General features: G+C 44.5%; 1 protein-coding gene across 1 annotated transcript in view; it reads right to left on the minus strand.

Annotated features, from left to right (window-relative positions):
- LOC135090034 (LIM/homeobox protein Lhx1-like) overlaps nucleotides 1–27982 on the minus strand; it is a 68449-nt gene that overhangs the window by 22423 nt on the left and 18044 nt on the right. Inside the window, exons 2-4 of the mRNA XM_063986265.1 lie at nucleotides 17642–17844; nucleotides 17062–17306; nucleotides 16796–16960 (exon numbers count right to left, since the gene is read on the minus strand). Coding sequence (XP_063842335.1) covers nucleotides 16796–16960; nucleotides 17062–17306; nucleotides 17642–17844 — 613 coding nt within the window. The remainder of the gene's footprint in view (nucleotides 1–16795; nucleotides 16961–17061; nucleotides 17307–17641; nucleotides 17845–27982) is intronic.

The following is a 27982-nucleotide window of genomic DNA, read 5'->3' on the forward strand; positions in this document are numbered from 1 at the left end:
CACTCAATAAATGTAAATATATCCAGAAAATGATAAAAAAATAATAATAACAATCTTTTTCTATCTTCAGTTTCTGTTGGTGTGCTCTCTCTCTCTCTCTCTCTCTCTCTCTCTCTCTCTCTCTCTCTCTCTCTGGTATTTGCTTGTATTCATCCCCCTCTTCCACTATTTACTTTATTTTCCTCTCTTCCTCTTGCTTTCCCTCCCAAGAGAGAGAGAGAGAGAGAGAGAGAGAGAGAGAGAGAGAGAGAGAGAGAGAGAGAGAGAGAGAGAGAGAGAGAGAGAGAGAGAGAGAGAGAGAGAGAGAGAGAGAGAGAGAGAGAGAGAGAGAGAGAGAGAGAGAAATTGGAGGCTTAGAGAAAGGAAAAGAGATAGAACTAGATAACAGGATATGGAAAAATGAAAATAAAGAAGAAAAATGCAAGAAAAGAGATGGAAGGGAGAGAGAGAGAGAGAGAGAGAGAGAGAGAGAGAGAGAGAGAGAGAGAGAGAGAGAGAGAGAGAGAGAGGTTTAGAAATGTAGAAAACAAATAATAAAAATAATAAAACGATGGAATAGGAAAGGGACCAAAGAGGAAAGGAGGAAAAGTAGAAGGGAAAGAATGAGGGAAAGACCAAAGGGTTAAAGATGAACGAAGAGGAAAACTAAGAGAATGAAAAATGGAGTTATGGGTTAGAGAGAGAGAGAGAGAGAGAGAGAGAGAGAGAGAGAGAGAGAGAGAGAGAGAGAGAGAGAGAGAGAGAGAGAGAGAGCGAAGGAGTGAATTGGGGGAGGGAGAGGTGGCAAGAGGGGAGTGAAGAGTGAGGTGAAGGAAGGGACTACGCTGGTATGGGAAGAATATACGAATAATGGTAGGAGGAGTAACTGGAGAATTGATTGAAGAAGGTGGAGAATGAAGTGATGGGCAAGTGGCGTCCCCCATTATTGAATATGGCGAAAATTTGAAATAGTCAGAGGGGGACGTTAAGAAGTGGAAGATCCTGGGGAATGCAGAAATGAGGTTAGGTGACTATGAATATGAAAAAGAAAATGGAAACTGTACCACTAATAATAATTACGATTTTAACAAGTAATGGGGAGAAAGTTGTAAAAAAGTGAGCATAGAAAACGAAACTGAAAGAAGGACGAAGAAAAGGAAGAGGAGGAGGAGAGAATAAAAAAGATCCTCCTATTTCAACAAAGACAGAAGGGAGAATAGGGAGTGAAGTAAATAAAACACGAAAAAAGAAGAAAAAGAAGGAATAGGAAAATAGGGACGAAATTTTCCCCTCCCAGTCATCCCGGACACAACCAAAACACTTGAGTGGAATCAATCAAGAGGAGCGGCGAGAAACCTGCGTGAAAACCCGTGAAAAATGAAACTGGAGAGTGAAAAGAAAACAGGAACGCGGGGGAGGGAAGCTTATTTCACCAAACACACCCCCCTCCAAAAAAAAAAAAAACTCACAAAGAAAAAAAAAAAAACACGGTAACAATTTCAACAAGAGAACTGAAAAAAAAAAAAATGGAAAAAGTGAAAAAAAAGAGACGAGAAAAAAAGAAGGAAAGAAGAAGGAGGAGGAAAAGAAGAAAGGGGAACTAGAGAACAACTTTACCCCTCCCCCCTTCCCTCATCCTACCCTATCACCCTTAACGCAATCCCCCCGAGGCCACACTTCAAACAGGCGCCCCGGGTCCCCACCAAGGGAGAGCAGTATCCCCGACTGAAACATTTACCCTCACCGGCCGTCATTTGCATACACGATCGGGGCAGAGCGAACCATCAAAGTCTCGCTGATAGGAAGCTGTGTGTGTGTGTGTGTGTGTGTGTGTGTGTGTGTGTGTGTGTGTGTGTGTGTGTGTGTGTGTGTGTGTGTGTGTGTGTGTGTGTGTGTGTGTGTTTGGGTACGAGGAGTTATTTTTTTTTTCATCTGTTATTTTTTCTCTTCTTTTTCGTGTTTTCCTTGTATAATATGAGGACTTCTGTTTGTTTGTTTGTTTGTTTGTTTGTTATCTTAGTTTTTTTGTTTCCGTTGTAGTTTGTTTGCCTCTCTCTCTCTCTCTCTCTCCCCCTTTCTCCATGCCATCATCAGCCCTCTTCTTCTCCCCTGGTAATCCCCTCCCTTGTCACCACCACCTCCTCTCTCCCCTCTTTCTCCTCCCCTCACCTTCCACTTAACACGTCACCTCCTCACCCCAATCATCCCGCCCCCCACTCCCGTAATTAGCCTAAAGTAAAAATTACGACACACACACACACACACACACACACACACACACACACACACACACACACACACACACACGGGGCTTTACATGTTTTCTTGCTTGTTTTTGATTTTTGTCTTTTTTTTATTTTGGAATTAAAAGTAAAAAGAGAAATTAAGTGACGATGATTGAATCTTATTTCTATTTTATTATTATTATTATTATTATTATTATTATTATTATTATTATTATTATTATTATTACTACTACTACTATGAAATCTGGAGACTTTATTTTGCTGTTGTTATTGCAGTAGTAGTAGTAGTAGTAGTAGTAGTAGTAGTAGTAGTAGTAGTAGTAGTAGCAGTAGTAGTAATAGTAATAGTAGTAGTAGTAGTAGTAGTAAGTGCTGTTGTTGTTGTTATCACCAGCATTATCACTATTACTACTACTACTACTACTACTATGACTACTACTACCACTACTACTACTACTCCCACTACCACCACCACCACCACCACTACCACAACCACAAAAGACATAACAGAGGCAATAATCCTCCTCTCCACTCCTCTTCCTCTCCATTCTTCCCCTCACTTTTATAGAAGGGTTATCCTGAGGGGAGATACAGTGGGCGTGGTCAGGTGGGACGGGGCGGGGCGGGGCGGGGAGGGGCGGGGCGGGGAAAATGTGCGAGAATATTGAAAGAAAATGGAAATGTAAGGAAAATGGCGTGCAGTACAATTCCTTTTCTTATTGTTTCGTTCACTGTTGGAAATATTAGAGCGAGTCGGAAGGAGTATAAATGTACGCTGAAAATAAATTGAGATGTAAATGAAGGGGAGGAAATGAGATCAATAATGAGAGAGAGAGAGAGAGAGAGAGAGAGAGAGAGAGAGAGAGAGAGAGAGAGAGAGAGAGAGAGAGAGAGAGAGAGAGAGAGAGAGAGAGAGAGAGAGAGAGAGAGAGAGAGAGAGAGAGAGAGAGAGAGAGAGAGAGAGTAAACAAACAGCATCCATATCCCCTCTCTCTCCCTCCTTCTCCTTCTTCTCCTTCCCCTCATCCTCCTCCTCCTCCTCCTCCTCCTCCTCCTTCTCCTCCTCCTCCTCTTCCACTTAAGAGGGGAGACGTAGGCAGGATGAAGCGGAAATTAGCAACAAGGTGATAAAAATGATTTATGCATGGTGAGACAAAAAGAGAGAGAGAGAGAGAGAGAGAGAGAGAGAGAGAGAGAGAGGAGAGAGAGAGAGAGAGAGAGAGAGAGAGAGAGAGAGAGAGAGAGAGAGAGGAGAAAAGGGAGGAAAAGATGAGATTCCACACAATTCTCCTCCTCAGTTTCCTCCCTCCATCTCTCTCTCTCTCTCTCTTCTTTCCTTCTCCTTTTCAGTTTTCGTTATTACTTTTTTCTTTATCTTCTATTACTTTTCTTATCTAGTATTTCTCTCTCTCTCTCTCTCTCTCTCATCTCTCTCCTCTCTCTCTCTCTCTCTCTCTCTCTCTCTCTCTCCTCTTCTCTCTCTCTCTCTCTCTCTCTCTCTTCTATTTTTCTCCTTATGTCTTCTCTTTTCTTTCATTTTTAATTCTTACCATTTCTTCCTTCCCCCTTTCTTTCGTTGTCTTTTTCTTCTTCTTCATTCGTTTTCTAGGCGAACGTAAGGTTTTAATTAGTCGACAAGTTGGTAAGAAAAGGAAGAGGAGGAGGAGGAGGAGGAGAGGAGGAGGAAGGAGGAGGAGGGAGGAGCAGGAAGAAGAATGTTGTGAAACGTATACACTGAAAATTATGTTCCTTTGGCTCTCTCTCTCTCTCTCTCTCTCTCTCTCTCTCTCTCTCTCTCTCTCTCTCTCCTCTCTCTCTCTCTCTCTCTCTCTCTCTCTCTCCTCTCTCTCTCTCCGTTGTAGGATTAATATCCGCAATATATCTTTCTTCTCTAAGCCATTTTTATTTCTTGTTATCTTTTACTCCTCCTCTTTCTTCTTCTTTTCTTTCTCCTTTTTGCTGCTCCTCCTCTTCCCCCGAAACTATTTCTTTTCTTCATCTCGATCTCTCCACCTCCTCCACCTCCTCCTCCTCCTCCTCCTCCTCTTCTTCCTTTTCCTCTTCCTTCTGTTCAGCTGTCTGTTTCTTCCTCAGTTTGGTTCTTTTCGTTTTCTTTGAGTTACGGAAAAGTGAGTCACGAAAGAAAATGGGATGCCAGGATACGACTACTGACGAAGCACAACTGGCAGAGAGAGAGAGAGAGAGAGAGAGAGAGAGAGAGAGAGAGAGAGAGAGAGAGAGAGAGAGAGAGAGAGAGAGAGAGAGAGAGAGAGAGAGAGAGAGAGAGAGAGATGTAACCTTTAAAAATAAATTGCTCACATACACACACACACACACACACACACACACACACACACACACACACACACAAAGGACGAGTAAATAGTAGAAGAAGAAGAAGAAGAAGAAGAAGAAGAAGAAGAAGAAGAAGAAGAAGAAGAAGAAGAAGAAGAAGAAGAAGAAGAAGAAGAAGAAGAAATGAACCAAAACAACCAAATGAAAGAAGAACAACAAACTCTAGATTAGAAAATGGAGAGAGAGAGAGAGAGAGAGAGAGAGAGAGAGAGAGAGAGAGAGAGAGAGAGAGAGAGAGAGAGAGAGAGAGAGAGAGAGAGAGAGAGAGAGAGAGGTGGGGGGGCAGGTGGTAGACAAACAGGGAAGGGAGGAGAGGGGGGGTGGGGGGAGTGGGTTTGTGTGTGAAAGGGAGCTATTGAAGTTTGAGTAAGTTTTAAAGAGGATGGTCTGAACACGCCCTTTTGTGCCGAGGACGGAGAAGCCTGCAACAGAATCAATAGCAAAACGTGGAGAGAGAGAGAGAGAGAGAGAGAGAGAGAGAGAGAGAGAGAGAGAGAGAGAGAGAGAGAGAGAGAGAGAGAGAGAGAGAATGTAACGTCGAGGTAAATACGAAACTCCACGAAGGAAGTAAATAGAGATAGAAGATAAAGAAGAAGAAGAAGAAGAAGAAGAAGAAGAAGAAGAAGAAGAAGAAGAAGAAGAAGAAGAAGAAGAAGAAGGAAGAGAAGAAGAAGAAATGTAAACAAAACACGTTAAAACAGCCTTAATTAAAGAGACGAAAGATGGAGAAGAAGGAGGAGCAGGAGGAGGAGGAGGAGGAGGAGGAGGAGGAGGAGGAGGAGGAGGAGGAGGAGGAAGATGAGACAGAGGGGAAGAAAGAGCAGGAGATAATGGTGATAATAATGATGATGACAAGGAGGAAAAAGAACAAAAAGAAGAACAAAAACAAAAACAAGAAGAAGAAATAAAAAAAGAAACAAAGAAAAAGAAGAAGAAGAGGACGGTAACGATGACCCCCCCCCAAAAAAAAAAAAAGAAAAGAAACATGCCAAAAGTGCTACAACTCATACCTATCCCGTACCCATCCCTCTCCCCTCCCTGCCTCCCCTCACCTTGCCCTCTCACCGCCCCTCATCACACCCCCACCCCCAGCAGGGCACAACACTACTGCCAGACAAAACATCAACAGAGGCCCTTCTGAAAGCAACCAACCTCACGCCTTTGGTGGCAATGGCTCATGAGGAGAGGAGAAGGAGGAGGAGGAGGAGGAGGAGGAGGGAGAAAGGAGTAGCTTGTAGTTGCAGAATGGAAATGAAGGAGGAAAAAAGTCGCCCTGTTGCAAAAAAAAAAAAAGTGAGAGAAAAAAAATGAAAGTAAAACAAGTTATAAATTTGAAGTAAAATAAACGATGTTGTTTTGAGGCCAAAGATACATGAAGGCAGAGAGAAAATATACTTATTTACACCAAGGGACATAAAAATAAACTCTGAAATATGAGAAAGAGAGAGAGAGAGAAAAGAAAATAATAACACATGAAAAATACGTTTAATTTTTAATAATATTTTCGTTTTCTTTTTCTAATTTCCCCGTTAGCTTTTCCAATTTACGTCTTATCATTTTCCTCGAAATCTGTTTTTTTTTTTTTTCTTGATAAGAGTTCCTCGTTTTCTTTTAAGCATCTCGTAATTAGTAACTGATGAAGACAACCAGTGTATCATATCATACAGAATTACTTTAATGTGCCTCACTTTCGCATTTAGCATCTTTACCCTGATTTTTTTGTGCTAATATTCTGATAAACTTTAAATAAGGAAGTAGTGAAAGCAAATATAGCAACATTTTAGCATTAACACTCTTCTCACACCACGGAGGCATCCCCGATATTGCAACCATTATTCCTTTGAATTCTAACTGTGGGTTAATCAAAATACATCATTTACACAGATTAACATTTCGCATCAATAAAATACATTAACTGCTCTCTGAAGCTTCCAATTAATCCACTGATCCTTACTTTTAGCTACTGAAACCCATTAATTACTGTTGAAAAAGCCGCTGAACCCCATTAATTAACAATCAAAACCTTATAAAGTTAATTGAATACCACTCAGGAATATTGAGACCACTAAACCACCTCAAGAACACACGTAAAGCTATCGACTCACTTATCCAGAACCAAGAAACCACTGACACACTTCTAGGAACCCGCCTATAACATTCCCTCAGCTTGGTTATTCCTTCTTTCCTGAAAACAAGAACTTCCTCCTCCTAACATTCTTATCCCTTCAACAACAACACCACCACCACCATCACAACCGCCACCACCACCAAACAACAACAACAACAACAACAACAACTACTATTACTACTACTACTACTACTACTACTACTACTACTACTACTACTACTACTACTACTACTACTACTACTACTACACTAAAGATCGCCACAAGAAAACACCTGCCTCTGCATCTTCTTTCGCTACACACATCACCTGCACATCTTCCTTGATTACATCCCTAAACCTTCCCTTTCGCTCTCTTGTCTCCCTTCCGCTTGGTGCGTGGGTTCATCTTCAGCATCCCTACATCCCCCCAAGGCACTCCTCATCTCCCCATTGTAAGCCAAACCACCTCAATCTTGACATTACATACTTATCCCAGACCTGACCAAAGAAAGGAGTCTTCCACACGCTTCTTCCTAATGCTGTCTCGTTTGGTCTCGTCACTCCAAACGAAAACTCATCATTTCTATCCATCTTGCAAAATAAATAAATCGACACTCCTTTCACTCCACAGTCTATTAATCACTCCACTCGCCTCCACCTACAACAACACCGCCACCACCAGCTGTCCCACCGTCTCCACCACCATCACCACCACCACCACCACCACTACAGCCACCTCGTTCGTCAGGTTGAGACGGCTGAAGGATGAATAAGACCACCCTTGTCACCCCCTCACCTCTCCCCCCTGCCTCCCTACCCGCCTCCTGTGCCAAGCCTCGTGACCTTTCCGTGGCACTAATGAGAAAGGTCGTCCCTCTCAGTGTGTCCTTAAAACCGTAGTGAAGAGAGAAGTGTGTGTGTGTGTGTGTGTGTGTGTGTGTGTGTGTGTGTGTGTTGCCTTTTTTTTCTCTCTCTCTGTACCGTGATGTGTTACTTTCCTTGCTCCCCTCCTCCTCCTCCTCCTCCTCTTTTTCTCCCCTTTCCCTCCTTCAAGTTCTTAGTAGAGGAAACTTGTAATTAATCACCCCTTTGACCCCTAAAGTCACAACACAGGGCGGCCAAGCAGTGGTGGCGAGGGTCAATGTACTCAACCACACGCCCGTTTTCTCTGACCTCCCTCCTCCGTTTTCTCTCCCCTCTTCCTTTCCCCTCACCTTCCCTTCCTTTTACACTATCACCCACTCCCCTTCCTGCCTTACGCTATCAAAGTTTCATCTCTTTCATTTTATTTATTCTCTCTCTCTCTCTCTCTCTCTCTCTCTCTCTCTCTCTCTCTCTCTCTCTCTCTCTCTCTCTCTCTCTCTCTCTCCTTCCTTTACTTCTTGTTCTTGTTCATGTTGTTATTCTTCTTCTTCCCCTGTTTCTCCTCCTCCTCCTCCTCCTCCTCCTCCTCCTACTTTCTCTTTATCTCCATTTTCCTTATACCACCTCTGTAATATCGTCCTCTTCCTCCTTTCCCTCCTCCTCCTCTTCTCTTCCTCCTCCCCCCTCCTCCTCCTCCTCCTTCTCTCCATCACGTCACTTTCCCCCTCCCCTTCATCACAATTATTACCATTTATCCTGGGCACTATTACACCTACTTCCTGTCTTATTTGCACTATGTAATACCTCACCATCAATTTGTGTTCATCTATCATCACTATTAACCTCCATCAACACCATTTCTCCCCCCTTTACTGTTTCTCCTCTCTACATTTCTCTTCATTACTGTCCTTCGTGTTGCTACCATCTTGCTTCTCTCCTCCTCCCATTATCCTCCTCCCTCCCTTTCGTCACCTTCTTCCCTTCTACTTCTCGCCATTAGTATTTGGGTGTAATGTGACACAACGGAAAGAAAAGGAAAGGAAAGATAGTAAATAATAAAAAAAAAAAGGAGGAGTAAAGTGAAGGAAATAATATCTCCGGTAAACAAAGGACTCGATGTTGTTACGATGAAAAGAATGAAAGATAATTGATGGAAAAGGAAAAATTACTCGTAAGACTCGTGTGGTTCTTGGTGTCCTAGGGGAAAACACTTGTGGTGTGTGTGTGTGTGTGTGTGTGTGTGTGTGTGTGTGTGTGTGTATGTGAGTCACCCGAAGGAGTTGCTGACGAGGCGACTAAGAGTATCCTGGGCTGGCACGGCTCCTGCGGTCACGCCTCGAGTGGAGAGAGAGAGAGAGAGAGAGAGAGAGAGAGAGAGAGAGAGAGAGAGAGAGAGAGAGAGAGAGAGAGAGAGAGAGAGAGAGAGAGAGAGAGAGAGAGAGAGAGAGAGAGAGAGAGAGAGAGAGAGAGAGAGAGAGAGAGAGAGAGAGAGAGAGAGAGAGAGAGAGAGAGAGAGAGAGAGAGAGAGAGAATTGAGTTATAGCACCACAACAGCAAGGTCATATGGCGCCGTCTTGGGTTACATGATAGCGCTACTTCTCCCGCCAAGGAACTGCTATGAGTCATGTTTACACTCGCAACCTTTCCAGAGAGAGAGAGAGAGAGAGAGAGAGAGAGAGAGAGAGAGAGAGAGAGAGAGAGAGCAAACAGACAGATGGGAGACAGAAACAATGGCACAACAATACGTACAAGAAATGCTGAGATTTACAAACACAGGCTAAAAAAAACAGACACAAACAGACACACAAACAGACACAGAAGAAAACGACCTTGTGAGCCGTTGAGGAAGACGCATCGTCATCTGATCGTTGATTGGCTGTTAATTGGACCAATGACGGGGAGGCGACGGGAACAATATTCGTGGACCCTAAGACTGCCTTGCGTGACGCCGTGACGTGCCCCTCACTGCGACGTCGCCGAGGAGAGAGGGAGAGGGAGAGGGGCGAAGACGGGGTGGGGAAGAGACGGGAGTGTAGAGGGAGAGGGAAAAGAGAGGAGACAGGATAGGGAAGAGAGGGGGAGAGAAAGAGAGGGTAGGGTAGATGGAGAGGAAAGAGAAAGGAGAGAAAGAGAATGAACCAGAGGAAAGGAAAGAAAACGAGGGGGAAAGAGAGACGAAAAAAAAAGGAGAGGTGAAAGGAAAAGAGGAGAAGGAATAAAAGAGTGAGAGTGAAAACAGCGAAGAAGGTGAAGGAGAGGAGAAAAGTAAAGATGGGAATAGAGGAAAAATGCGAGGGTGATACGGAGAGAGGGAAAATAATGGAAAAAAAAGCGAAGGAAAATGAGAAGGAGAAAAGAAACAGGAGATTTGAGCGATATGAAACAGAAAAGCAAATAAATGAAAAAAATAGAGAAAGAAGAGAAGAAAGATGAAATAGAAAAAACAGAGAAAGAGATCAAGAGGAGATGAGAGTGTAAGAAAGGAAGGGAAAGGAAGAGGGGAAACCAGAGTGAGAGATGGGAGAGAAAGGAAAGGAGAGGGGAGAGGTAAGAGAGAACAGAAGGGGAGAACATTGAAAGAGAAAAGGAGAAAGGGAAGGAAGATAGGGTGGAGGTGGAGGGAAGAAGGGAGACGAGGGGAGAAGGAGTGAAATAGATGGAAGAGAGGGGAGGGGAAGGAAGGAGTAGATGAGAACAGGTGAGAGAGAGAGAGAGAGAGAGAGAGAGAGAGAGAGAGAGAGAGAGAGAGAGAGAGAGAGAGGAGAGAGAGAGAGAGAGAGAATTCTAGGACTAAACATAAAGAGACAAATGAAAAGAGACAAATACTTTAAGAATCACAGAGGAGGAGGATGACAACATACACACACACACACACACACACACACACACACACACACACACACACACTCCAGCACAAAGACAGGCTAGTAAGTAACACACAACAAAAACAAAACAACAACACAAAAAACGCGCCAACACACACCACCCAACACCACACATCACGAACAAGGAACACGATACACTTCACAGCTCCCTCCACCCACCAGAGCAAGGCAAGCTGAGGGCGGGCCAGGAGACGACAACACGACAACACACCCCGAGACTTGTTTGTTTGCGAAGGACACGAGATCAAGACGAAGGAACAGAAGCCAAGCAGGAGGGAACCCGCAGCACGCAGAATGGAGCACGAGGGAAGCGAGTAACCACAACAAACAGAGCCAATCCACGCAATTATCGGATAAGAGAGAACGGGAACAGGCTGCCAGATGGATGAGAGAGAGAGAGAGAGAGAGAGAGAGAGAGAGAGAGAGAGAGAGAGAGAGAGAGAGAGAGAGAGAGAGAGAGATAGAGAGAGAGACAAGCTAACAAGAGTCACTCAGACAGAAAAAAAACAGACAGACAGATAGACAAAAATCAATGAAGAGAGACAGAGAAACAGAGAAACAAAAGAGTAACGAGTTAACAAGAGCCACCCTACTATCACCTCTTCGTCTCCTCTTCTCCTCCTCCCCCTCCTTCTCCTCTTAGTCCTCGTCCTCGCAAGATTGATAATTGATTAATAGCCTAACGTGGTGCGGGATGACGAAGCTGCTACACCAACGAAAGGACTCACCAGCAGATGTTCTTTGCGCTGAGCTCTCGCCTTCACTCCGCCCTGTGTTGTGATGATCAAATGAGCACCAGGATAAGCAGAAGTAGGATAAGCAGAAGAAGACCGAGGAGGAGGAGCAGGAGGAGGAGGAGGAGGAGGAGGAGGAGGAGGAGGAGGAGGAGGAGGAGGAGGAGGAGGAGGAGGAGGAGAAGGAGTCAGGAGGAGGTCGTATAATGTGGGAAAGGGGAAATAGGGAGATGAAAGTCATGTGTTGAAGGGAAAGGGAGTAAAAAGGGAGAGGAAGAGGATGAAAGGTTGTGAGACTTCATGATGTACGACAGAATACTAACGGAACGCAGGCTGTCTCAGAGGAAGAGGGGAAAAAATGAAAAAAAAAAAAAAAGGAAAACGAAGAGGAGTAATTGGTAGATTTTAAGGTCAGTACAAGTAAAGAAAAGCAGTTGGGAAAATAATGGCACTGGAAAGTAATACAAAATATCGAGAAGTGTTTGAGATGAAAGGAAATTATGAGATAGTTCGTTGGATTAGGTTAGCTTAGGTTAGGTTGAGTTAGGGTAGGTTATGTTATGTTAGGCTGTTAGGTAAGGTTAGGTAAGGTTAAGTTAGGTTAGATTAGACTAAGTTAGGTGTTATGTTAGGCTAAGTTAGGTTGTTAGATAAGGTTAGGTAAGGTTAGGTTAGGTTAGGTTAGACTAAATTAGGTTAGGTAATGTTAGGTTTGTATCACATCATCACCACCTAAACACCAAGCCACGCCCTCCACACGCCCTGCCCTCACCCGCGCCGCCACCCCGCCATCCTACCCGCCTATCCCTTCCCCTCCCCGCCCCGCCAAGTCTTCACGGGCGTACACGTGTAAACTCCTGGTTATGAGGTACTTGGGAATCTCAGTTTTCCCTCGTACATCAGCGTGTCAGCGAAGAATAAATTGTTACCAGATCCTCCTCCTCCTCTCCTCCTCCTCCTCCTCCTCCTCCTCCTCCTCCTCCTCCTCCTCCTCCTCCTTCTCCTTCTTCTTCTTCTTCTCCTACATCATTGCTGTCCACAAAACTGTCTCCCGTCCCTCCTTCCCTCTTTTTTCCTCCCTTCTCGTCCTCCTCCTCTTCCGAAGATGAAGAAGAAGAAGAAAAAGAAGAAGAAGAAGAAGAAGGAAAAGAAAACGACGACGACAACAACAGCAATGAAAAAGAAGAAGAAGAAGAAGAAGAAGAAGAAGAAGAAGAAGAAGAAGAAGAAGAGGAAGAAGAAGAAGAAGAAGAAGAACAGCAACAACAACAACAACATGATGACGATGATGATAACAAAAGTAATCAGGGAGGAGAAGAAGAAGGAAGAGAAGGATGAAAAGAAAGAAGAGAAGAAGAAGAAAAGAAAAAAGTAGAGAAAAAGAAAGATGGAAATAGGAGGATGAAAATATTAGTTGCAGTCTGTGAGAGTAAACGGAAAAGGAGACGTGGGTGAAGAGGAGGAGGAGGAGGAGGAGGAGGAGGAGGAGGAGGGCACACCGGCACTTCAGGAGACATACAAAAAAGTTCCCTCATGTGTTTCTAACGAGGCGCAACACATGTGCTTCTCTCGTAAGACATTTGCACTCTCCCCCCTTAACAAGTCCATTTCCGAAGAAGGCGCAGGCGAAGGGAGGCCAAATGTTCCCTTCCTGTCTCTCCCTTTAATTCTCTCCCTTTCTCTTTTCTGCCTTTTCATTTCTATCTTCCTTTTTTATCATAGTTTTCTTCTTCACTCCTTTGTTTTCGTGTTTGTAATTCTTCTTTTCTTTATTCTCTTTTCGTTCTTACTTTTCTTTCCGTACACTACTGTCTTTTCCTTCCTTTCCTTCTAGTTTCCCTTTCTCTTTTCTTCTCTGCTCTTTACTTTCCCTTCCAAATCTTCCTTCTTTTCTTCCTCACCTCTCATTTATTTCCTTTTCCCGTTCTTCTTTTACCTTTACCTTCCTTCTCTTTAATGCCATGTTATTTTTTCCCTTTCAATCCCTCTACTTTCAACCCTTTCTTTCCTATCCTTTTCTCTCCTTTATTTTTTGCCTCTATACATTTTCTTTATCCTATTAATTACGAAAACTAAATCTTAAATAATTAATGAAAGAAAATACAACAATTATTGTCCCATAGAACTATATAATGGAGGCAGAGAAGGCAAATCACACACACACACACACACACACACACACACACACACACACACACACACCACACACACACACACACACGCACTCTCTCTCTCTCTCTCCTCTCTCTCTCTCTCTCTCTCTCTCTCTCTCTCACGGTGTCCTTGTGGCGCCCTAAAGTTGATCAGCCGCAAAACCGTCCGCAGAGAGGCGCGCCCGTCCCCACGCACCCCGGATTCCGCGGGTGATTGTGGTATGTGAGGGGAAGGGCGCCGGGGAGAGGGGAGAGGAAGAGTCGGGAGGGAGGGGGGGGAGGGAGGGAGGAAGGGGAGAGGGGTTGAGGGTAACTTATGTGAGGTCCCACGAGCGGCGACAAGGGAGGGGAGAGAGAGAGAGAGAGAGAGAGAGAGAGAGAGAGAGAGAGAGAGAGAGAGAGAGAGAGAGAGAGAGAGAGAGAGAGAGAGAGAGAGAGAGGAGAGAGAGAGAGAGAGATTTAAAAGACGGCGAATAGGTTAATAACAGTAAAATAAAATAATAAATGGATAATAAAGAAAAAGAACAAAATAAACATGAGGAAATATTAAAAAAAAAAGGAAAAAAAAAAACACTGACGAGGAGAAAAGCAGCTGAGTTGAGGGGAAACACAAGAGTTGCGATGAAGAAACTTACTTTAATGGCGGTGGGGTGGATGAGAGGGAGAGAGGGAGAGAGGAAGCAGCGGAGAGGAAGGAGGAGGAAGAGGTAAGGGAGAGGAGGAAGGGAAGGGAAAGGGGAAAGGAATGGGGCTAATTTTAAAGGGTAATACCTCACTTAAATTCTCATACGACTTGGCAACACTTTGTTTACACCGTGCAATTTGGCAACACCGCCTGGGTTTGTTTACACTCGCGGTCTTTAAGGAAACAAAAGACGACCAGATGGCGACTGATCCCTTAAACCTGTTGTCTACCTCTCGCGATCCATTCTATTTAGCGACGTAAGGTTGATATTTACTTCACTATCCTAATATTTACTTCACTACCCCAATAACTGCAGGAAGTGGAACAGAAAAGATATATAGAGGAATATAATGCGATGTTTGTCAGGGGTAGGGAAACAAACTAAGATGATTAAGAAAGAAAAGGAGGTAAAAAGTTAAGTAAAAGGTGGTGTTTACTGAAGGGTAGGAAGGAAAAGATAACTGAGATGATGTTGAAGGTATTGAAGGAAAAAGAAAGGTAAATAAAAGATGATGTTTACGAAAAAAAAGAAAAGCAGGAAGGAAAAGATACCGAAGACAGGTAAGGAGGATGAAAGTTAAAGGCAGCAATATTTCCCAACGTCTCTCGAATAATAAATGTTGCCGTGACCGCAAATACTACCACTCTCACTACTACTGTTACGACTAACGCCACCTCCCATAACAATCTATATTTCTAACATTTCTCAAATAACCAAGATGACCAACGATCCCTTCACCGCCACCACCACACCCATTAATATTACGACCACCACCACAGCAAAAAAAAGACGATATTTCTAACATTTTAAAAATAACCACCATTATCTGCACCACAACCACCATTATTACTCTATTACTTCTGCTACCACCGCCACCACCATTACACACCAATCAACACAACTACCACTGCTGATACAACTGCTGCTTCCGTCACCACCACCACAGCTGCCACCACTGCTGCCTACAACTGAAGCAACAACAAGTACAGCCTGGCCACAGTTTCCGCCGTGACAAGCGAGCAATAAGTGGCGCCGTTCCATCGCTGCCTTGCAATGGTTTTCCCTCCCACCGGCCGCTAACTGTCACACTGCGGCGGGCCAAGGAGAGCGAGGCAGTAAACACAACGTTACGGCCTCTTGTAAAGACGAAGGCGACGCTGAAGTGGACGTGACGGAGGCACTAACGAGAGAGAGAGAGAGAGAGAGAGAGAGAGAGAGAGAGAGAGAGAGAGAGAGAGAGAGAGAGAGAGAGAGAAAAGGATATAAAAGAGAGATATATAAGAAAAATAAATCTAAAAACTAGCGAAATTTAAAGAGAGAACCAAGAGAGAGAGAGAGAGAGAGAGAGAGAGAGAGAGAGAGAGAGAGAGAGAGAGAGAGAGAGAGAGAGAGAGAGAGAGAGAGAGAGAGACGCCACTTCTGCAGCCCTTCATCACTCCACAAAACACACCACTACACGCCACAACTGAGCGACGATGAGTAAACACCAACTTTTTAAAAACTCCCTCACAACTCACGCGCCGCTCATTAACACCTGAACGAAGGCTGATCCAACACGCTCACCTGAAGACTGAACGCAAAAGAAACCGGCAACGCTACGCACCTCGCAGGATTCTCAGACAGACTAGTTACGACGCTACGAAAACACGATAGGGAGTTAATACAGAGACGTTCTTTTAACTCTCGCGCCGTGACATCCACTGCTGAGATAAGGTGCGCTAAAGAATACAAAGGAAGGACAAAATATCAGTAGGTTTGTTGATTCTCTTGAGGCTTTTAGTGGTAAGATACTTTAATGTGAAGTAAGAGTGATGTGATGGAAGACAGATGGATAGAGGGACGAAAAGAAAAACAGACAGAAAGATCGTTAGACAACAGTATCAGTTAGACAGATAGATAAACTGATAGATTAAACGACAGATGGATATTTATTGACCACAACAAATGAAAAAATCTAAAGGAGCAGATCATTAAAACGAAAGAAGAACAAAAAGTCACGCAGAGTTTAACTGATGTAGATATCGCCTATTTTTTCATTATTTTCCTCCACTAATGCGTCGTTTAATACACGTGAATGAATATCAATGAACGCAGGTAGTTTGATTCAGCCAGGTGAGTGCATTCCTAAGGCAGCGTCGCGGTGTCACCCTGTGCAAGTTTCCCTCCCTCACTGATCTACTTCAACTTGACGAAGATTTCAAGACAAAGTTCGGTAATAAAGAATAAAAAATAGTGAACAAGTTATAGAAGTTCCAGAGGACGGAGGCGGAGAAGTTCGGGGAGTACTTAGTTAAACTTCTAGAGAGGGGAGGAAGGAGGAGGAAGAGGAAGAGGAGGAAGAATTAAAAAAAAAGGGAATAAAGAAAAATAACAACTAAATATACGTTATTGTGTGTTTGTGTGTGTGTGTGTGTGTGTGTGTGTGTGTGTGTGTGTGTGTGTGTGTGTGTGTGTGTGTGTGTGTGTGTGTGTGTGTGTGTGTGTGTGTGTGTGTGTGTAATGAAACCTGAGGAGTCACACCACCACCACACTCACACTAAGAACACTTTAAGCGAGCTATCGCCACTTGAATGACGCGGAAATGAAGCGACACACAGATGATTTACTACAACACCTGCACCAAACTATAAAACAGATACTACACACTTGTCAGAGAGAGAGAGAGAGAGGAGAGAGAGAGAGAGAGAGAGAGAGTAGACACCGCTGCACCACTTACCTGTTTGCACCTCAGGACACACCACACAGGTAACACACACACAGGTAACACGAAGAGGAGAGTCACGTACCTGAATCACTCGCATGGGCAGGCCTGTCTCCTTGGCCAGCTGCTCCCTGATGTGTCTGGTGGGTTTGGGCGTTTTGTTAAAGGCGTTTTTGAGAATTTCCAGCTGTTTGGCTTTGATGGTGGTTCTGGGGCCGCGCCGTTTAGACCCCTTCTCCTCCTCAGCCACCTGGTGGGAAACGGAGGAAAGGTTAATTGGGAGATTTATAACAAGCCAGCCGTGCTAAATCAGTTCTTGGTATTTGCTTTGGTTTGTGCTATTTTACTCACCCTCTTGTCGTCGTCGTCCTTCCCAGCCTCCAGATCCTCGTCTTCGTCGTCGCCGTCGTCGCGGGAGTTTACGCTTGAGGCCTTGTCGAGGTCGGTGGTTTGTGGGGCCGAGGGCGTGGCGGGCGTGGCCGGTGTGTTGGGGGCGTGCAGGGCGGCGGAGTCTGAGCCCGGAGATTTGAGCGAGGCGTCCCCGGTATCCATAGACTCGATCTCCTCTTCCTCGTCGGACATGACATAAGGGTCGACTGTAATGGAGGCGGGGAGGGTGAGAGACGCCCGCCACACCACATCTTCCCTCCCCACCACTTGCGGTCATTCACACGGCCAAGGCGGTGCGCGAGAACTCGAGGCCAACACACACAGAGGCGCCTCCCCGCGACACTGACACTCTCCGTGGTGACCGCTTTGTTGAAGTCGCGGCAACATTCAGGAGTTCAACAGGTTTGCGGGGAGATGCCTCGTGTGTCACCTCTCCTTCCCTAACTATCTCTATTCTTTATAATTCCATCATGTAATAATTATCGGAGTCAAAGAATTAAAAATAAAAAAAATGAAGACAGAGTTTCAGCCTCGTCCGTACCTGTCAACTTGCCGCTCATGTAGTCTTGCTTGCACACGAACTTGTTCTCCTCGAGGACGTAGAGTTCCTCGCCGGTGGAAAGCTGTTTTCGGCAGACGCAGCAGGTGAAGCACTTGAGGTGGAAGACGCGGTCACGAGCCTTCCTCACCAGGTCCTGCGGCGAGATGCCCTGAAGACACCCCGAGCACTTGGTCCCGAACCGCCTGCAGGAGAAGACACGACAGATTAGTTAGAGCGGGACAGGTGGAGGCGGTGTTGGGGCGCCACCATGCTCGTAGGGGCAGAGCGGCGCCACTCGCAACACGCCTCGCCAATTTAATACAAGGTGGAACGACAATAATAATATGTTCAGGATTGACTATGAGGAACAATACGTTTTGAAGCCTCTGAGATGAGACGACGGCGAAGAAAACACTAAAGAAATTTAATATGAAACACACACACACACACACACACACACAGACAGACAGACAGACACACACACCACACACACACACACACACACACACACACCACCTCTTTATTTATCTTTCATCACCGCGCGGGTGCAGCTCAGTGAAGGCTCTTGCAGCAACACAAATCAAGAAAACCAGGACAGTCGCGGCTAACGCAACACACTGACACCAAACACAGCAGTAAAAATGAGAATTAAAAGAAAGACTCCGCGCCTGACACTTGATCCCTCCGCGCATCAAGTCTATTATAATTTTTTCCTCGTATCAAGTGTATATTTTCCTCCTTTCCCAATTGACATGTATTTTCCTTTCAAACCACCAACATTCTTTTCTCAACCCCCAAGATTACGAAAGCAATAATCTCGCCACACTCAAACACTCACACCACTCACTGCAAGAAAAACTCACGCTGCCCATTACGAAAGATTAAAACAAGCGCGACACGCAAAACAAACACGGCATCACTCGTCCGCATTTTTCTCTCACCCAAGGAATCGTGAAGCGGGAGAGAGACAAGAGTAAGTATCTGGCAGTCATCGACCATCTTGTATTCCTCCGCGCCCCGCCCCGCCCCGCCCCGCCCCGATGCTCCCCCTTTGCTTCGAGCCTCCGGAGAGCACGAGTCCACGCTCCGGTAAAGATGGCTGCGAGTTTAGCTTTACGGGAGTGAGAATACGCGCTCACTGCCACGCGCGATGGTAACTCTTTGACTGCTAATGGGAAAATGATGTACGTTATTTTACTGAATGATTTTAGTGGGAAATGAATAAACTACAAGGCACTACAAGACTTCAGCTTCGTGTAACTTATCATTTGAAATTATAGATTTAAGTTACAGAATGATACTTGTTAATCTGTTAGGGTAACACAGACGATTTTAATGATAAAAAAAAAAGAACGCGATCCCTGCCAATGACACTTCTTCAAAATTAGACGTGAAAATTGCAATACGCCACTTGATTTTTTTTTTAATTCGTGAAGGAAACTGACCCAAGGCACAAAATGAAGGTAAAAAAAAAAGTTCACTAAGTTGTCGTTTAAGAAAACCAGTAATTAAATAAACAACTAAAAAGGAAAAAAATAAAAATAAAAAGAAACTGCACAAATTAACATGAGAAAAAAAAAGTCTGAAATAAACAATCTCTTATTTTTCTCGTGTCCTTGAAAATTACCCTCCAGACTTACGTACAGTACATCACGTGTTGCTGCACATGAACAGCGACAGACAACTTCACAGGACAGAAATAAAGCTACAGGTGTTTAAATACCTTACCCACTCCATCCTTCCTTTTGCTTTAAATTTACAGCAGCGCATTTTGACCTTGAGGAGAAGCCAAGGCAGTGTTAAGATTATATTGATTCTAAAACTTAAAGGGAGATTGGAAAAGAAATATAGTAAGTTGATTTAAAAACGAGGAGTAATGTTAGTTAAATTCAAAGTAGCTTTTTATATACTTTTTTTTATATAAGTGTTAGACTCTAGAGGATTTATAAGGAAGGAACGTCAGTGATAAAAAAAAATAAAAATAAATAAATAAATAAATAAAACAAGCAATCATTATCAAACAAGTAAAATGTCGGAAGGAAACACAAACAAACGTAACTAAATTAAAACGAGATGAAAACACGAAAAAAAACATGAATAACAAAGAAAAAAAAAGTAACGTACAAAAACAAGAATAAGATAGTAACAATAATAAGAAGAAGAAAAAGAGAAAAAGAAAAAAAGACTAAACTATATGTTACAAAAGTAAAGGAGGAGGAGGAGGAGGAAGCGGAGGAGGAGGAGGAGGAGGAGGAGGAGGAGGAGGAGGAGGACAGGTGTAGTTAAGAGGTAGCGCAAAATTCACCCTTTCACCTGCCGTCTTCTGGGGAAACGTAATTACTGATGACGATGAGAGAATAAATGCCCCCAAATGACACGGCGGCAACCCATCACTCCTCCCATCGCCGCTCCTTCTCCTCCTCCTCTTCCTCCTCCTCCCGTCTTCGCCCGTTTCTCCCTCCCACTTCCTCTTATTTTTTCTTCTTTCTTGTACTCTATATTTTTCTTCATAAGGCCTTATTTTCCATTCTGCCGCTCCTCCTTCTCCTCTTCCTCCTCCTCCTCCTACTATTACTTCTATTTCCATTTACGTCTTTATATCTTCTTTTTTCTTTTACTTCACGCGTCTTATTGTTTTGTCTCCAGTATTCCTTCCCCTCCTCCTCCTCTTCCTCCTCCTTCTCCTCCTCCTCCTCCTTTACATTCTACAGCCATCTTCAATCATTATACTGGCTACAAACTGCAAAAAATTATGCCTTTTCATCCTTTTCTTTCTTGCATGTGTTTAAATGCATCTCATACATTGATTTTTTTGGTGTGAGTTGTTGCACGCCGGAGTGAAATGACAAAAAACACTTAAAGGACAGGAAGGCAAATGAAGAGACAGAAACTCATATTGACAGACTTCACTCCGAATTTTCGTGGTTTAGGACCGGAAGCGAGAGAGAGAGAGAGAGAGAGAGAGAGAGAGAGAGAGAGAGAGAGAGAGAGAGAGAGAGAGAGAGAGAGAGAGAGAGAGAGAGAGAGAGAATCAAGAACGGAGATGAAAAAGAAAAGGAAAAGCGGAAAAGCACAATCAGAGAGAGAGAGAGAGAGAGAGAGAGAGAGAGAGCGCCGTGTTCTCCCCCCGGGCGGCAGGTCCCACCACGCGTGTGTGAGACATGCAAATGAGAAAGGTTGCAGGTAATTTTCCCGCTCGCTCCCTGTCTCCTCCCGCTGTAGGCGTGAAGACTGACTTAAGCAGCGCTCCCAAGGAATATATTTTCTTCCCGCCGCTCTCTCCATGTACTTTTAATACGAATATCTGTGTCGGTGCGTGTGTTTGCGTCTCGAGTATGCGGTGGATGATGGAAGGTCGGTGGAGGGAGTGGATGTGTGTTTGTTATTGTTGTTCTCCTTCTTTTTCTTCCATTTCTCGTCATCATCATCATCATCACCTTCATCTTCTTCTTCCTCTTGTTCGTCTTTTCTTCTTGTTTCCCTTTTCTAATTTTGCTAGCTAGTAGTTCAATGTGTATCTGTGTTTTTCTTATTTCCTCCTTCTCCTTCTGCTTTTCCTCCTCTTCTTCCTTCCTTCTTTTTATTCTCGTTTCCTTCTTCTCCTTTTATTTTATTTTCCATCACTTATTTTCTTCAACAGACTACTCTCTCTCTCTCTCTCTCTCTCTCTCTCTCTCTCTCTCTCTCTCTCTCTCTCTCTCCTTAATAACAGGGCCCCAGAAGAAGTAATCAGGCCCCAGCACACAGCTATTGAGGGCACCGCGCGTTCACTAACAAGCGTTCAAGGTCAGTGGGGAAAAAGTAAGAGAAAAAAGAACGAAGGAAAAAAAGATGAGCATCAACTCTTCACTTCCACCACCACCACCACCACCACCACCACCACCACCACCATCACCACCACCACCACCACGTCCTCACTTAACATTTGCAAAAAAAAAAAAAAGAGAGAAAGAAAGAAAAAAAGTGATTGGAACAGAGAGAGAGAGAGAGAGAGAGAGAGAGAGAGAGAGAGAGAGAGAGAGAGAGAGAGAGAGAGAGAGAGAGAGTATGAAGAAAATAATATAGAACAACTGAAAACTCCTCTAACTTCACACACACACACACACACACACACACACACACACACACACACACACACACACACCGAAAAATACGACTCCAAACACAGGAATTACACAAACGAACCTACTATTTTCGAATTATTCCCCTTCATCAGCGGCGCGTCTCCTTACCTACTGCAGAAGTCCGGGAGGGAGGAGGAGGAGGAGGAGGAGGAGGAGGAGGAGGAGGAGGAGGAGGAGGAGGAGGAGGAGGAGGAGAAGGAGGAGGAGGAGGAGGAGGAGGAGGAGGAGGAGAAGGGGGAGGAAGAGGTGGGAGAGGGAGAGGGGAGGGTAGGAGAGGCGTGGCGAGTGACCATTGAGTTTGCTGTCAATACCTCCTCCCGAGCGGTCACCAGGGTAGGTAATGAATGCAAAGTATAGGCTCGCTTACCCCTGCCTCGTCCTACAGCGGCGGCACGGTTATCACTCCTGCTGCACCGCTCCGGGCGTCCAGGGAGAGAGGGGAGAGAGGGGCGGGCTGGGAGGGAAGGGAGGGAAGGGATGGAAGGTAGGGCGAGGAGAGGAAAGGATGTTTAAGAATAAGAAAGGGAAGGAAGGAACAGAAAAAGGATATGAGGGAAGGGACAGGATAGAGGAAAGATAGGATAAGATGAGGAAAGAAATCTGAGAAAGAATAGGGAAGGAAAAGAAAATAATAGGATGAGATAAAGAAAGAAGTCTAAGAAAGGGAAGAGGCAGGAAAAGAAAAAGATAAAACAAGATGAGGAAAGAAGTCTAAGAAAAGGAAGAGGAGGAAAAGGAAAAGACAATACAAGTGAAGTGAGGAAGTGAGAGAAGTTTAAGATGAACGGGAGGGAAGGAAAGCTGATGGGAAAGAGGGAAGGAAAGTCAAGATGGGAGATGTAAGAATAAGAAAGGAAATTAAAGAACGGCAGAGAGAAAATGAGCAGGGGAAGGTTATTGTTGGAATAAGAGATGCGAAGAAAGGAAGGGCGGAGGAGAGAGAAGGAAGGGTCATCGAAAGGAAGGAAGGAAGCGAACGAGAAAATGAAGAATGCAAAATTGAGGAAAGAAACTAAGAAGCACAGATAGAGAAGAGAAATAGAGTGTAAAATAAATAAATAAATAAATAAACATAGGTAAGAAGGGAAACAGAGAGAGACAAATTAAGGAAAACGAGGGAGAAACAAAAATTAGAAAGAAGGAAATACAGTTGAACGGAAGAAGATGAGAGTGAGAGAAAAAAAATCGGATAAAGGCGTGTGAAACGATTGAAGGAATATATGAAGGAGAAGAAATAAAGAGAGGGAAGGAAAAAGAGAATGGAGAGTGAATCGAAGAAAGAAGAAAAGGGAAGAAGACGAATAGTGTGCGAAAGTGAGGGAAGAAGTTAAGAGGGAGAGGGAAGAACGGAAGGGAAGGGAGACGTGAGTGATGAAGAGTAGGGAAAGAAAAACCAACCGGACATAGGAGTAAAGAAATAATTGATTAAAAACGGAAGAAAATGGAAGAAAGGATGGACACTGAGAAGAAAGAAGCAGGATTTGAAGGAACAGGAAGGAAGAGAAGAAGTGAAGAGAGAAGACAGGAAAGAAGAGATACATTATCATTATTATTGTTTACTGTTTTTGATAAGGAATAGGAGGAGGAGGAGGAGGAGGAGGAGAAGGAGAAGAAGGAGGAGGAGGAGAAAGACATGTGTTTAAGGTAAAGACACATAATGACAGGAGATGAAGCAAATAAGAATAAGAAAAGAACATAATAAATAAGAGAGAGACTGACGGTGGACATAAGAAAACAAAACAAAGCATATGATAAAAGAGAAACGTAAATATGAAACTAGAAATACAACAGCCAGACAAAAAAGAAACCTAGGATTAACACGATAAGAAAAAAAAAAAGAAAGATAGAAAATGTAGAAAGCCAGAAATAAAATAAGAAGATAATCCATTTCCCCCCCAAAAAAGAAAACAAAACAAAAACAAGAAAAAAAAAGGAAGAGAAGAAATTAAACCTACGTACCAATCAGTCTAAAAAAAAAAAGAAGAAAAGAAAAAAAGAAACTTAACTCGTACCACCACGATCTGGAACGAAAGACGAACGCTACCACGATAAGAAAAAAAAAAGAAAGAAAAAAAAAGAAGTACAAAAATATAACTTTAATTAACACACAGCAGCACCACGACCAGCACACCACGACCACCACGACCCTCCCAGCCCCATCCAGGCCCCAGGCGACACCAAGAAACCTCTCGTTCCCGCCACACACTTCGCAGAAAATGGAAACACAACGGGCGAAGCAATTTCAACATGTTGCGGGTGGTCTGCTAGGCGGCTCAACCACGCATGCGCACCAGATTTATGCGCCTTGGTATGTTCGCTTCCCTCTCTCTACCTCTGTGTACCTGTCTCTCTCTCCCTCTCCCTCCTTCATCTTTACCTGTATACCTTCACCGTCCTTCCGCTCGGTAATGACAGGTATCAGAAATTCAGGTGCGTGGTCCGGGTTTTAACTCACCTGACGCGGGTCTCTCTGGGGATGTAAATATGCGCTGCGCCATAAAGTCCGTTTCTGTTCTTCGTAGTGGGGAACACGCGCCCTCTCTCGGCGGCTCCCTCGGGACGGCCGTGACGTGCCGCGCTGAATTGAAACCGAGGGATAATACGGGTTTTTCTCAGGGAAGGAAGTGACCCTCGGATATTTACCGCGGAGGTGAAGAAATGAAGAGAAATGATGGTGTAATAAAACACGACCGAATTTCCATAAAGTAGCTGCAGTGTGTGGGTCGCGCGGGGAGATGGATGCACGGCCACGCACGGCACTCCAAGACAGACGTACGTGTTACATACATGGAATTTCATGATCATAAACACAACACCAGGAAATTGTAAGAAAAGTATACACGCGTACATGAGTTGCCGCACGTGATTTTGTTTATTTTATTTTATTTTAGGTCCTCTGTTCTTCTCCCTAGATTTTGTTACCCTTTCTTTTTCATTTTCTTCTTATTTGATCTTGTATAACTTTCTTAGCTTTTGCCTTGTGTTTTCCTCCTCGCCTTCATTCTCATCTTCTTTAATTTTCTCCATTTCTCCTTGGTTCCTTCATCTTCACCTCTTTCCAGGTTCTTTCATGTCCATTTTTCATTCTCCCTATTTTTTTTATTCCATCCTCGCATTCCTTCATGTTCCCCTGTCCTTCATTCCTCCTTCATCTTCCTTAACGTTTCTTCATCGTTCCTTCATCCCATCATCTTTTCCACCTTCTTCATTCCTTCCTTCAAACTGTTCCTTCATCCCCTTTCTCCCTTTTCCCATCTTCATCCTTCTTTCACCCCCATTTTCTACCCAATCCCCATTCCTTCTCCATAGATCCTTCACTCCCAATTTCCCCATTCATTCTTTCTTCATCCCATCACCATCCCTCCACGTACAAACAACACCCAACCGAACAACAACACACAAACGAATAAACAAACCTAACCTAACCCAACCAGTATTGCACAAACCCACAAATTTCCTCATAACCTCAAATTTACCTATCTGTAAATGACCCACCTGGTCTGACCTTTACCCTTTACCCTCCTCCCCCTTCCCTAGCCCTCCCTCCCTGCCATAGAGTACAGGTTAAGGAACTCCCCTCCTCCCACCCTCTCTCCCTCTCACACCCCTTCAGCCTCCCATAGTAAATCACAGGCGGTTACCATAAATACATCACAAGCGACACCACCTACTACACCCCGTCACCTTCGTCTTCATTACCTGAGTGGAAGCGAAGATACGGAGCCTTAGAGTGGGCGGGAGAGAGGGAGAGGGAGAGGGAGAGGGAGAGGGAGACAAGGGTAGGTAGGCAGGACGGAAGGACGGAGAGAGAGGTGTGATAATGCAGAGGAAATAGGAATGAGTTAATATACGATGATGGTGAGGAAATGAGAGACTGAGAATGAGAGAGAGAGAGAGAGAGAGAGAGAGAGAGAGAGAGAGAGAGAGAGAGAGAGAGAGAGAGAGAGAGAGAGAGAGAGAGAGAGAGAGAGAGAGAGAGAGAGAGATGTAGGACTAATAAATAGGAGATACATAAGGGAAAAAAAGTGTAATATCGAAAGAAAGGTACACACACACACACACACACACACACACACACACACACACACTTTTACAGATCCCACAAAACTAAAACCATTACATCATCTATTTTTTCAACCATTTTTTTTCTTCAGAAGGTGAGGAACCAGCTCCCCATCACCCCATCAATCGTGCTGTGCCTGGAGCCCATCCCCCCTACCCATCACACCCCCTCACCCGAACCATCTGCCTTCTATCACCTGCCCCTCTTCCCCATCACATGCCCATCACCTGTCCCTCCCCTCACCCCTCACCCCTCACCTCACCCATCACAACCCCAACCCCCGCCTTCTCCTCCTCCCAATCCTACAATTAACACACCTGCCCCCCTTCCTTAATTGCCCTGCCTCACCTGTCCTGCCCCTCACTCTGAACGCATGATACCCACGCACTCTTATAAAAGAAATGGGTATGTGCGTGTTCTCTCTCTCTCTCTCTCTCTCTCTCTCTCTCTCTCTCTCTCTCTCTCTCTCTCTCTCTCTCTCTCTCTCTCTCTCTCTCTCTCTCTCTCATATCAGCAAACTCAATTTATCTCCTTCCAATATTATCATCAATTATAGTTTTTTCTTTCATCATTTTTGAATTGTTTACTTATTCTATCCTTCATTTCTCTCCTTTACGCTTCCCACTATTATTATATTATTCTATTCTTTCAAAAATCATAAAATATTCTCGCCAATTTTCCCCTTCACTGCTAAAACTAAGCACTACGACCACCACCACCACCACCACAACCATCACCCCTGCCTTATCAACTAGCTCACTTCTCCCCTGCCTTTCCACTTCCAAACAGCCTTCCAGCCAGCCTCCCTCTTCACTCCCTTGCCTCAAAATCGATATTCTCCTAAAATAACAAAAAAGAAAAGCTTACAGAATTTCAAGTCAGTCCCTCACCACAAAACTTATAGTCAACCTCAGCTTAACTCCAAATTCACCCACACCACAACGACCACCACCACCACCACTACCGCCACGACCACACACCACTGCTACCACTACGACTACCTGGCTACCAATCTACTACCTCTACACGCCCTCAAATTTTTCCTACCTCAGCTCTCCCTCTCTCGTCCCCTCCCTTCGTGGTTTTGTCCCTCCCAGACCCTTCCGCCTCGCCCCCCGGCCCTTTCTCCTCTCCCCGCCCTTCCCGGTAGCCTTAAGACCTGCCCCAGTGAGCCTCCCTTACTGGGGGGAGCCTCGGGAGCCTTTCTTTTATCCCACACCTATACCTGGGGGAGAGGGAATGGGAGGAGAGAGGGAGAGAAGGAGGGAGGGATATGAGTTGCTGGTACAGTTTGCCTCTCGCCAGCTTTACCCTCCCTCCTTTCTATAGCTCCGCCTCTCTCTCTCTCTCTCTCTCTCTCTCTCTCTCTCTCTCTCTCTCTCTCTCTCTCTCTCTCTCTCTCTCTACGCGTCCCTCCCCGCCCTCCCGGTCTCGCCAGCGGGAAATACGGGCATGGAAACACCTGGTCGTGAATTATCCAGGTGAGAGGTTTCTGTCATTGAAATTCAGGTGGCGGCCAGTCAGCGCTCGACGTCTGGGCGGCAAGAAGGCAGGCAGCGGCGCGCCCTCAAAATACACAGAAAAAAAGAAAGGTATAAATGCTGTAGTGGACGCGAGGCAGAGGCGTGGTGAGGTGCTGGTTATGAGCTGGAGTGCTGCGTTTTTGTTTAAGTTGTTTTTGCTTATTTGTTTTTATTTTTTAGGATGTTATATTTTAAGTATTACAGGATTTTTTTTTTTTACGTGAGTTAGTGTTTTTTTGTTTTTGTCATTTCATCTATCTGTTTGTGTTTCTATATCTACTCTCTCTCTCTCTCTCTCTCTCTCTCTCTCTCTCTCTGCTTTTCTATCTCATTACTATTATCTTGCTGCTACTATCATAAATACTACTACTACTACTACTACTACTACTACTACTACTACCATGACTACGACTACCACCACACAAGCAGCCACCAAACACAGAAACAACATCCATCACACACACACACACACACACACACACACACACACACACACACACACACACACACACACACACACACACGCACACACACACACACACACGCCCTGACGAGGCTTTCACCACGTCACACCGCCATGGAGGAGGAACACAAAGGGTTTTGATGCCTCGCTGCCGTTCCAAAATACTCC

This window comes from Scylla paramamosain, chromosome 34, assembly GCF_035594125.1.
Source record: "Scylla paramamosain isolate STU-SP2022 chromosome 34, ASM3559412v1, whole genome shotgun sequence".
Lineage (NCBI taxonomy): Eukaryota > Metazoa > Arthropoda > Malacostraca > Decapoda > Portunidae > Scylla > Scylla paramamosain.